The sequence below is a fragment of the Adelges cooleyi genome, unplaced genomic scaffold (assembly GCF_023614345.1).
Source record: "Adelges cooleyi isolate 19-005CV unplaced genomic scaffold, UGA_ACOO_1.1 ACOO_flye_CR_arks_rails_tigmint_CR_PRNA_30, whole genome shotgun sequence".
Lineage (NCBI taxonomy): Eukaryota > Metazoa > Arthropoda > Insecta > Hemiptera > Adelgidae > Adelges > Adelges cooleyi.
The window spans coordinates 15767494-15779914 of NW_026095971.1; the positions used below are offsets into that span (position 1 = coordinate 15767494).

A 12421-nucleotide genomic window follows, 5' to 3' on the forward strand; every position below is an offset into this window, starting at 1 on the left:
AAAGGCGGCAAATAGAGCTCTGGTGGACACAAGAGTAGCTGGTTCGCATGGCCATAGGTGCCCGGCTCTATGGACTGCCAGTTCGAGTCTGGCTCTGTGGATGGCGTGACGGTTACAATCAAAGAGAATGTGATCCACCGTCTCTGAAGGATCACCGCAGGCGCAGGCGGGGCTCGGAACCAGCGAGAATGAATGTAACTTACCCTTGAAGTTACCGTGACCCGTTAAGAACTGCACTATGTTGTGCGTCAGCCAAATTGGGGTGGCAAGACGGCCATTGATGTCCGGGAAAAATCGGTAAGTCCAGCGCCCTTTGGTAGAAGAATCCCATCTCATCTACCAGACCTCTAGAAGTCCGCTCCACTTTTCAGATAAAAGAAGGGCTTTGGCCTCTCTATCCAGGTGCTTGGAGGTAGCGATAGCGGCGTAGTACTGCACTAACAAGTCTAGAGGCATCGACGCAGTAATGATTTGAAAAGCGTGAGTAGAAGTGGCCCTGTATGCAGACGATATACCAAGGAGGGGGATTTTCTGTAGAGAGAGTAGTCGCCTGCATTCATAGCTGATGAGTGCTGCAGGTGCCCAGTACTTGGAGCCGTACATAACTTTACAAATGAACACTGACTCGTAAAGAGTGTGCAAAGTCGACCTATGAAGACCCCACTCTTGTCCGAAGGCTCCTCTTAACCGGGAGAAAAGATAAAAATATTTTTGCAGTATCATGTCAATATGCTCTCTAAAGGTTCTCTTGATGTCGAGAATGACACCTAAATAACGTGCGCTAGGGAGGGACCTTATTCTTTCCTGCCCAAAAGCCATGGTGAATCCCGGGATAGTTCTCCTTTTAGTACCACGTCGGCGGCCTTTTGCGATGAGAAGCTCAAGCCTCGGTGATCACCCCACTGTTTGACTATGGTCATGTATTTTTCTACTCTGGCGATGAGTTCCCTCCTGCTGTTGGCGGCGACGGAGACAGCGATATCGTCAGCATAGGCTTGTATGCGCACATGGTCGGGTGTGATGTGCAGCAGTAGGTCCTCCATGGCTTCACTCCATAGTACTGGTCCAAACAATGAGCCTTGTGGGCATCCCTTGGTTAGTGTGACCGATTTTCTAATACCACCCATGTATAGTGTGGCAACCCTATTGGTGAGATAACTTTGTGTTAGAGCTCTGGTATTGTGGGTGCAACCAAGTCTGCGCATATCCTCGAGTAGTGTAGACCACTTCAGATTATCAAATGCTCCGGATATGTCCAGGAAGACAAAGATGATGTGTTTCTCGTCCCTTCCGTCTATCCATCCGAACATATCGTCTATGGCACTTACGGTTGATAATCCTCTGGTAAAGCCATATTGTAAACCACTGATGTTCGGCCTAATTTCTTCCCGGATCCTTTCACAAATGACGTATTCAATGGCTTTAGATAGTGTAGGCAGCAAACTAATGGGCCGATAAGATTTCGGCAAAACCGGATCCTTATCTTTGCCCATACGGATCACGACAATTCTGGCCTCTTTCCAAGCTTCAGGGAATACAGAAGTGTCCAGGATTTCCCTTGCAATATTTATCAATTTACTCGAGAATAGGCTCCAAGCTGACCTAACGACCTTGGCAGTGACACCATCGATGCCCGGGGCCTTATTCAGTTCCAGTCTCCAGACTGCGCGTTTGAGGTCCTCTTCAGTCAGTATAAAAGGAACTTGAGGTCCTTCTTTATTGACAAACAATAAACAACCTTGTTTGAGAGGGTGCTCCACGTGTACCTCTCTACATTTGGCCTAATCTAAACATTTTTGCCTTACAAACTAACACACCCTCTTCGGGGTGGGGGCCCAATAACAATATGCACATTGGACCCCGGCGGAATATTTATATACATTTTTCCTTAACTCTACTTTATACAATATACACTATGCTTATATTCTATAAAATACCACCGTGACGTTCAGCCGTTTGGTCGCTGTCTAACCCGTTCTGCCTCTTCCTTCTCCTTGAGGACGAGTTCCGCAAAACGGGTGACAGCGTGATCGGCGGTATCGCCGCTAGAAGGTTCCCTGCGACGTACGACATGGTGCGGTTCCTCTCCCAACCTAATTTTTAAACTTTAACAACTTTGAAAATTATTAACCAAAACTGATTATAGAACAATCAAAATGTTTAACAAATTATTCTTAATTTAAAACGTTATTCAAATATATACGTTACCATTTAAACAACTTAAGTTCATACGGTCCCTACTCCCTACTATTTACTAATAACTATAAAAAAATAAGAAAATTCTGAATACCTTCTACAAAAGTAGTGTTAAAATATAAGCTTTTATATTTACAGCATGAAAAGGAGTTTAAGTTAACTTGGGGTAACTTGGGGTTATTTATAATGTAAAATGTCTTCCACAATAGTGGTGTTAAAATATTCATCTTAATACCACTATTAAAACAAGTAGTGTTATAATCTATATTTTAAAACCAATTTTAACAATTTGTTGAAATTGGTGATACATACTTGAATATTTTAACATCATTATTTGGAAATGGTGTTAAATTGTAAGTGGTATTAAAATCTACAACTTAACACTACTTTTTCAAATTGTTGAAATTGGTGTTATAATTAATATTTTAACAATACTTTTGTAGAAGTGGTGTTAAAAAGTAGATTTAAACACCACTTTTACAAATTGTTACAATTAATATTTTAACACCACTTTTATGTGATGTTAACTTAATAGAGAATAATATATGTTTATAACAATTACATATATATATATATATATATATATATATATATATATATATATATATATATTGATAGAATTATATATACAGATATATATTATATGCATTGATAACACACTTAAATCCCACCAGAATGGCGGACCGTCGGTTTCAATTCTTATCGCTAGTTAGCAATCTAGTTTATTATATATATCTGTGGTAAAAGTGGTAGTGTGGCGAATGCAGGCAAAAGGTTGCCCGGCCGGTGTCCGAAATGTGGGTCGGTAATTGTCGTGTGCGTATTTATATGTGCGCTCTGGGTGACTTTGATCACATGCGAGAAGTTCGCTACGGTTCGTCACAACTACCGAGATCTGGCAATCTGACCATGTGTTGAGGCGGTATCGATGCCGACAGCTAGGTTGTGCTAGCTGTGGCGCCTCGTAGCCATACATCCGCCACAGTAGCTGTTACCCGCGGCTGATGATATATGATAAGTGATAACATTAAGCAGCTGATAATACTTGTGTGATACTGGTTACCTAATAGTATGATATTATAAATTATACATATTTTTAGAAAAAAATTATTGCAACATTTTTCTACACTAAGTAACTATAATTTTAAAATACGTATTTTTAATTTATTGAACATTACGTTTTAATATTTAGAAGTCATTGCTGTAATAATACAATTATTAAAACAAAGTATATATTGTAATAAGTAAAAAATACATTTTTGGTTTAACTTCATAGTTTGTATCGTCTAAAAAAATTTTGTAGTTCATATTTAACCAGTCACTATTCATACAGGTCATAAATGTACTCCAGTCACACTGTGACTTAGTCCTTAGGTAAGAAATGTAAGCCCGTCACATTTTATTTTATTTTAATTTTAATAAATTTGTCATGATTGTTGAATTATTAGTTGAATTATTGAAAATCAGATTTTATCTTCAAAACTTGCATTTTACACTATTTATTGCGTTGTAATTAAGTAATGTTTAATATGGACGATAATGAAAGACGTAAGTACATGAGTGTTTCTATTTAAACTTTATTTGTTTTAAGTTATCCTTTGACTTATTCAGGAAGTAATCTGAGTAATACTTATCTTAAGGTTTCAAATTAAGGTAGCCCTTAACTAGTAATGTGGATGTCTGTAACTCATTCAATTATGGCCGTACCATATGTTTTTGGGTAAAATTAGACAAATTTTTATACTTAAGATTCAATATATAATATAAAATATATATATATAATATAAAATAACCATAATATGTTTTGTTTCTTACTAGTTATTGGTTATTACAGTATACTTATTATGGGTTAGCTACTGATTTAGCAGATAACAGAAAAAATTTGCATCTCTTTTTAAATTATGCACTTTTGCTCAAATTCCATCTCATTTTTTAACAGCATATACTACATACATACTACTATCAAGGGGGCTTTGGCGGTTGTGAGCCCCCACCCGAAATATATTTAAAAATTAATGCTAGGGAACGTTACAGATTTCCTATGAATATAGTCAGTACTCATTTTTCTATATTATGTATCATCCCCCCCCCACTCAAAATAAATTTTAGTTGCGCCACTGCATACTATTACTATGTTACTATATTATTAATTATATTGTACAGGTAACAACCAAGCAGTATTAAACGAGTATTCAACAATACAGTCTCCATATTTCAATTATGATCCATCTATATTGTCTCAATCAACCCAGTCTGAATATATATATCTTGAAGGGGCTGGTTCAAAACAAAGAGGACGTTTCGAGTTAGCCTTTTCACAAATGGGTACTTCCTGCTTGACTGGAGCTGTAATAGGAAGTTTGCGAGGAATGTATACTGGCTTTAAGACAACTTCTATGGAAAATCAAACTACCACTTATAAAAGAACACAGTAATAAAACTGCTACTTAAAATATCTAATTTAATTAATAATATTTACAATGATAATTTTTATAGAATTTTAAACAACATATTTAAAAGTGGCGCACGTCTAGCAAATACATTTGGTACAATAGCAGTTTTTTACAGTGGCATAGGTGTTATTTTGCAAAAAACCCGTGATTGTGAAGATGAGCTTAATACTATTATTGCTGGAACTGGAACAGGAATGTTATATAAAAGTACTGGTAAGAATTATAAGTTATTTATTTATTAGATAAATTTAATACCTAAAAAAGTATTATTAATAGACACGGACAACGTAACCGGTCTGGAATTTTCCAGATGACCTGCATCATATAATATAGTCTGGTAGCTTAACCTAACCTGCTATTATTTTTTTTTTCATTCAATACACACAAACAAACAGGCAATTTTTAAGAATAAAGCATAAAATAAACAACACATTTTTCAATTTTATTATGTAGGGATAGTTAAAAAAACTAACCACAAAACCAAATAAACTAGGACCTATTATAAACATATAACTAATTAAAAATCAAAATTAACATTATTCACATGGCGAAGCATTCTATCTTGATGGGATGATGAGATGATTTTGACTATAGCATGTGAAATGGGAAGGGAGATAAGAAAAAGTATAGTGAAGAAGAAGGCTAGAAAAATAAAGTTACAGTCTACTTAAAGCCTAACGGCTAAAATTATAAAATATGGAACATGCTTTAGCCTGCTGGCTACTGAATAGTGATTATTTCTGATCTATAATCTCCTTGCCATTTATGATGATAGTATAGTCTTAATTATATGTCTGGCCAAATGTTATGCATGACGATGATAACTTGTTATTAATTTGTTGCATCTTATATGTTATTATACGCTTAAAGTAGGCGCGCTACTTTAGTATCGCAATTTAGTGTTGTTTTCGAGCCTGAAGTGCCAAGACTAAAGCATGTTCCATGCTAAAATCTGTAGAGAAAGTGAAGTATGACACATGAACTCTTAAGTACTAAGGAAATAAAACATTTACTAGTATATTACATAATTTACATACCAGTCAAATATACTAGTTGAAACAGAGTAATCCAGAGCAATATTAAAAATATATTGTTCTGTTGAAATAGAGTAACCCGGATACAAAACATATTTTCTCTTAAAAAAAAAAAACAAATACCATGCAGATAACGTTTTTTGTTTCAGATAAAATTACTTGAGAAAATCTCATAAATATTATGAAAATTATAAGAATCTTATTAATTGAGTATTAAATATTTATAACATATTAAAATTTAAATAGCCTCTCTTTATAATTATTTTCAGGAGGCCTTAGAAGATGTGGTATAGCTGGAGTAATTGGATTTGGTTTAGCAACTACTTATAGTTTAATAACATCTAGAGAAAAAATAAAAGAAATCGGAAAAAGTTTATTTTCTTGAAACCATTATAATACAAAATACAATATTTGGTTTTTTATAGTCATGTTTATTATGTGTATAAAAAAATATATTATGTAGATTAAATAATTATTTTCATTGATGTCTTGTTTTTCTTCACTTTATTTTATTTCAGTGCAATAATAAATTGCAAAACAATGAAAAATGTTAAGCAAAATGTACAGTTTATTTTTGATTTTCCTTTGTATATTTTTATCAATAAATTAGTGTATTGTAAATACTTTATTCAATAAAATCTACAGTTTTGTATAGTAACGTAACAAAAAAAATGTATTACATAATTAAGCATTATGTAATTTTGTTTTATTCTGTGCATGTAATAAAAAAGTAACATGAAATAAATATTCATTAAATTACTAATATTACACTGTTATAAAACCGAAGTTAAATATTTTTGTAATTATGGCGCCTTGGGTATAAAATCTAACACGGATCTTTTAATTATAGCTAAAGAAGTTTCATTGTATTATTAATATTCGTAATACACTAGATGTGACCTACCCTTGTTAGCAAATAATTACAGTCAATTGTTGACGTCATCTTTTTAAAAAAAAAATTAGAAAAAAGCCAGGGGACGGGGGAGGTCACAAGTCTATATGAATTATGACAATTGAAAGTGATAAAAACTGTTTTAAATAAATACTTTAATGGGAATCTGTTATGAATAATTAATAATGTTAGGGTTGACCATCTGTCTATAATAATTTATTGCCATGAGTATCTGTGGATTTGTTGACAAATTGTCTAGGTTTCTTAGGAAGCCGATTTTCGATTTAAAATTTGGTATGCCTAAAATAAATTCAAATGTAATTCGGGAATTATCACTGAATTTTCAAAAATAATAAAAAACAATTTTGGAGGTCTTTTAAGGAGAAAATTGAAAATTGCCTTCCTAAGAAACCCAGAAAATTTGTCAACAAATCCACACATACTTTAATAATTAAAATCCAACATTGGGGCGTATGTCTAATTTAGCACCGCTTATTGGTCTAAAACGCATGAAAACTAGTTGTGCTCCGCCCTCCTTAAGGGGTAATTTACCAAATTCTCACAATGTATTAAGAAAAACTTTATCAATGATGTGGGGTTGTTTTTTTTTTTTTGATATATATACTTAATATTTTTTTGTACAAACCATGCTACGGTTCCCTCAAGTTGTCTTTCAGGGGTTTGCATTATTACAAACATTAAGTTTATAAAATATTATTTTAATGAGAAAATCATTTTTTTAATTTAATTTTTGTATTTGTTGGCCTGTAGTTAGAATTGTAGACATTTAGAATGGTAATATTTTAATATTTTCTAACACTCAATATGTTATTTAGCAATACTACATTAGTATTTACTAATTTTTTTACGATATAATACGGCCGATTATATTATATGTAATTTTTTATATTTTTTTAAAAATCAGAAATCGATATAGTTAAAAGAAGTCCCGTTCCTAATTTAATGTAATAATATGTACTATAAATTATATAGGTACATATGTAGGTATAAAGGTAGTTATAGTTACATTTGATATAATATTTAAAGAGAAATGTTATACGAACCAGGTAGCCTACTTTAAGAAATAGTGAATTTATTTTGCAATAGTTGGCTACACTGAATTATAACCTTATTCTTGTATCTTTTCCGAAGTAATTCATAAGCGTTGTCCATCGCCGCTTTCCCAGCCCCTCTCTTTTGAGCGTTGCCTGTGTTCGGTGCTTGGCTATACACCATAAAGTATAAACTATTTTTCTAAGTGTTCCGTTACAGAAAATGTCGTATGCAATTTAAGTTCTAGCATTTGTCTAATAAGAAAGATTCAACATGAAGGTAATGTACATTCGTTATAATTTTATTTTTCTTAAAAAATATTGTTAAAAATTGTTCTATACAAATATTGTAAGATGTAAATGGATAAAAATTCTGAATGTGATAGTATCGCACAAATATTTTCATGTTAAAATTATATATCTGAGATATTTAGTATTAATTTAGTTCTTAACATTAATATAAAAATTGAGTTAGTACTCTTAAGTATAATTGGTGTTAATTTTTTAATCGTATTTTCCCAAGTAATGATGACTTTTTTTTATGTTTTGTAGTTGAACGTGTCTTATCCAGCAACAGGCAGTCAAAAACTGTTTGAAGTTGTAGATGAACATAAACTACGTATTTTCTATGAAAAACGTATTGGTACAGAAGTAGAGGCTGATCTCCTTGGAGATGATTGGAAAGGTTATGTATTGAAAATATCTGGTGGGAATGACAAGCAAGGGTTTCCCATGAAGCAGGGTGTGTTGTCAAATGTCCGTGTTCGTTTGTTATTGTCCAAGGGTCATTCTTGTTATCGTCCACGAAGAGATGGTGAACGCAAAAGGAAATCAGTACGTGGTTGTATCGTTGATGCTAATCTTAGTGTCCTTTCACTTGTTGTCGTCAAAAAAGGGGAAAAGGTATGTACCTTTTTTACAAATGTTTTTTAATTAAATATTTTACTAGTTTGAGTGAATGTTTTCCTGCTTACTCATTTAATTTTGTATTGCAAACATTATTAAAGTATTTTATACCTTTAGTTTCATTATATTATTATTTGTAATTTTTGTTAGTATAGGTATAAGCATTACCTGAAAGGGTCAGTTAGGGTAGTTATTCATCATCATTCAAAGTGGTTTACACACAGAATAACTTTAGGTTTACATCCTTTTGAACAACCTTATTTTTTCGCTTGTATTCTTGTAGTAAATGCTCTTTTAATATTTCAGTACTTCTTGTTTTTTTGGATAAGAAATCAAACGCTGTATTAGTGTACATAGAGCAGACCTCATTATTTATAGTTACCCTTTTTACAGATAATGCGCTTATTTTTTTTGTAAAAATGTTGATACCAGTCATTTTTTGTTTTTTTGTAGTTTATGCCATTTTTACAAAACACCATCTAAATTAAAATATTATCATATTTCATTTATAAAATTGTAAGATTAACAATCCGACATTTTCCTGCTTACTCATTTCATTTAATGTTTTGGCATCGGAATGACGGTAAATAAATGTTCACTTAAAGTTTTATGAATGGTTATTCTTAATCAGTAATAGTGTTTAAGCAATACAAGTTGAACTCGGTCATTAGGTAAACTTTTGTTTAGTGAAGTATTAAGATCTGTTGTTACTTTAGTACCTCACTGAATTTTATAATTTTTCAAGTTAAAACAATTGGTACTATACTTTTTATTTTTCAGTTTGTAAGAAGGAAATGCAAACTTTAATATTGGTTTATGAACCATATAATGGTAAAATTAACAATCCGACATTTTCCTGCTTACTCATTTTATTTTATAATGTTTTGGCATCGGAATGGCGGTAAATAAATGTTCACTTAAAGTTTTATGAATGATTATTCTTAATCATTAATAGTGTATAAGCGATACAAGTTGAATTGCTGTTGGATAGAGGTGTTATTCAGTCATTAGGTAAACTTTTGTTTAGTGAAGTATTAAGATCTGTTGTTACTTTAGTACCTCACTGAATTTTATAATTTTTCAAGTTAAAACAATTGATACTATACTTTCTATTATTCAGTTTGTAAGAAGAAAATGCAAACTTCAGTATTGGTTTATGAACCATAAAGTGGTAATATTAACAATCCGACATTTTCCTGCTTACTCATTTTATTTAATAATGTTTTGGCATCGGAATGGCGGTAAATAAATGTTCACTTAAAGTTTTATGAATGATTATTCTTAATCATTAATAGTGTATAAGCGATATAAATTATTTTGTATACATTTTCCAAATAAGAATATACCGGTTTTACGCATCACTATTTGACGGCTGGCAGTCTCTGTGATTTCTCCCACTCTTGCTGAAAATACACTGTGGTCCCTATCCGAATCTCACACCTAACCAAAGCATGTCGCGATGAGAGGCGCTTGGTGGGAGATGCGTGCTGCCAAATGTAAACCGGTGCTGCCCGGTATGTTCTCTTGTGGAATGTAGTATAGTATATTTTCTTTTACAGTGAATATTATTTAGGTACTGTGTACATATCATAGATTTTTTAATATATAGGGGAGTAGCAAATTGTGTATAACTACAGTCTAAAGCGCCCAGGGAGGGGAAAATTTCCTTGTGTTCTTAGAAAAAAGAAAAAATTTTAATAACCGCACTAAAGTGCCTTTAAATAGTTAACAGCCTAATGTGGCTGCAGTTAACTATTATGTTATTAAAAAAGAAAGCATCTCGTGTATGTTTAAGTCGAGAAAATGTGAAAAAATGGGTCGAGAAAATGGGTATGCCTGAAAAATTTTAAATAAAATACAACAAAATTGTCATTTAAAATTTGTTGGCATCTTATCTTTTTTTTATACTATTAATTGTTGTGTACAGTTTACATTTATTTATAGCTATGTATATTTATGTCAGTGAATAATAACAATGGTCAAATTTTTAGGATATTGCTGGTTTAACTGATACAAATGTACCCCGTCGTTTGGGGCCGAAACGTGCAAATAAAATACGTAAGCTGTTCAATCTACAAAAAGAAGATGATGTGCGCAGATATGTAATAAAGAGGCCTTTACCAATTAAGGAGGGAAAAACTAAACAATACTTCAAGGCGCCTAAAATTCAACGTTTAATTACTCCTGTTCGTCTTCAGGTAAAAACAAATAACATTAAGACAAATAATTTTACTTTAATTATAATTTATTATTATAAATTATAGCGCAAACGTCATAAGCTGGCATTAAAAAAGAAACGTTGTTTGAAGCGTAAAGGAGAAGCTGCTGAATACGCTAAGCTTTTAGCACACAGACAAAAGGAAAAGTTAGCTAAAAAACGAGCTGAACAGAGTCGCAAACGTACTATGTCTCAATCATCTGTTTCTAGTTCTGGTACTAAGAGTAGTAAAAAATAAATGTGGATGAATAATAAAAAAAATTGTTTATTCTAATTGGTTGTTTTTATTGCTGTAAACTGTAAAAAGCTTGTTATTGAGAGGATGTTACCTACCCATTTATTATGGGGTAAAATGTAGGTAGTTTCATTCAAAATCTTTATACTTTAGATCCTTAACTTAATGTATACAGTAGTAAGGATTCTTATTGGTTTTAATTGTCAGACACGATTATTTCTGTATACAAATTTAAATCTTTTTCCATCATAACAGTTTCAAAATAAAAGCCAGCGTCTTTGAAATATTGTAAAACCACAACATTTTCACAGTAATTAGAGAAATATCTGTGCTTAAGAGTTTTTTGAATTTTTCTAACTCGATTCATTAACATCACAATTTAATTAAAAATTAATATATTCTAGGCTGTGTATGTTTTATTGATATCTCTAATAACTTAACTTATTTTGTAAAAATTAAGTTAAAATTTTAAGTATTCGTAAATCACTTTTTCTGGTTTTAATACTTCATAAAAACTTTTAATTACATTATTAAAATGTAATTTATGTCATGATATTGTTTCTTTAAGATTTATCAACAATTTAACATTGATCACTATAGTTAAAATATGACTGTTAATAGTTAGAAAAAGCAATAGTTGAAATAATGGAAATAAAATCCAGTATATTGTTGACAGAGCCGAGAGGTCACAGGTCCATATCAATTATTACAAATTAAAGTGATAAAATTACTTACAAATTAACGCTGATGCGAATCTGTATTGGAATAATTACAAAATTCGATAAAATTGTAATGACATATTATGCTCAAATATATATTTTTAGTATAAGGGTAGATACAATTAGAATTACCGTCTATAATAATAATTGATTGCCATATGCTATAGTTACACATAAATCGTAATTAACAATTTAAATAAATACAAATATTCTCCAATACTCATGACTTGATATATTCGCATACAGCAACCTAGAAATTTACTAGGCAATCTAATAAAAAAAAAATACATATTTTTAAGAATATTGTTTGGGGGGTTTTGCCCCATTCTGGAACAACATTGTTTAATTTTCTCATATTACGCCATAAAAATTGATATAAAGAAAAAAGTTGCCACTTCATCTAAGGGGAAAGGGTTCATATTATTCTTTCAGTTAGTCTAAAGAATATTCCATACAAATTTTGAACTAATTTTTCTGTTTTAAAAAAGTCAAAGCGTAATTTAATGTTTAAAAATGTCTACATTTTTGGTATTATCTATTGTATGATTTTTGATCTATAGACTTTCTGCATGAAGAAATTGGCTCAGCAATTTAAAAGATTAGAGGGTCTAGATACATAAAAATAAAATACCTTCTCAGCTCGCCATCAAAGCTAAATATTTACCCACCAAAATGATCACTATATGATTAAAAGTATCAATAAAAGTTTTTTCTTC

The 12421-nt window shown here is 31.6% G+C and overlaps 2 protein-coding genes across 2 annotated transcripts; both read left to right on the forward strand.

Moving 5' to 3' along the window:
- The first annotated feature begins 3284 nt into the window (after nucleotides 1–3284).
- Nucleotides 3285–6168, forward strand: LOC126838335 (mitochondrial import inner membrane translocase subunit Tim23-like). Its single transcript, XM_050572678.1, has 5 exons — nucleotides 3285–3570; nucleotides 3645–3744; nucleotides 4360–4627; nucleotides 4693–4862; nucleotides 5953–6168. The coding sequence occupies exons 2-5, from the start codon at nucleotides 3717–3719 to the stop codon at nucleotides 6066–6068; spliced, it is 582 nt and encodes a 193-aa protein (XP_050428635.1). The 5' UTR covers nucleotides 3285–3570; nucleotides 3645–3716; the 3' UTR covers nucleotides 6069–6168.
- A 1589-nt stretch (nucleotides 6169–7757) lies between these two features.
- On the forward strand, nucleotides 7758–11025 carry LOC126838601 (40S ribosomal protein S6). Its single transcript, XM_050573141.1, has 4 exons — nucleotides 7758–7907; nucleotides 8180–8530; nucleotides 10525–10731; nucleotides 10798–11025. Exons 1-4 carry the CDS (start codon nucleotides 7902–7904, stop codon nucleotides 10987–10989), a joined length of 756 nt encoding a protein of 251 aa, XP_050429098.1. The 5' UTR covers nucleotides 7758–7901; the 3' UTR covers nucleotides 10990–11025.
- The last annotated feature ends 1396 nt before the right edge of the window (nucleotides 11026–12421 follow it).

What these genes read in the sequence shown, in the direction of transcription:
- LOC126838335 (XM_050572678.1), top strand. Translation starts at nt 3,717, where the DNA reads ATGTTTAATATGGACGATAATGAAAGAC. An exon ending in TATGGACGATAATGAAAGAC is followed by an intron (nt 3,745 to 4,359) that starts GTAAGTACATGA and finishes TATATTGTACAG; the next exon opens with GTAACAACCAAGCAGTATTA. An exon ending in AATGTTATATAAAAGTACTG is followed by an intron (nt 4,863 to 5,952) that starts GTAAGAATTATA and finishes AATTATTTTCAG; the next exon opens with GAGGCCTTAGAAGATGTGGT.
- LOC126838601 (XM_050573141.1), top strand. An exon ending in TCGTCAAAAAAGGGGAAAAG is followed by an intron (nt 8,531 to 10,524) that starts GTATGTACCTTT and finishes TCAAATTTTTAG; the next exon opens with GATATTGCTGGTTTAACTGA. An exon ending in TTACTCCTGTTCGTCTTCAG is followed by an intron (nt 10,732 to 10,797) that starts GTAAAAACAAAT and finishes TATAAATTATAG; the next exon opens with CGCAAACGTCATAAGCTGGC.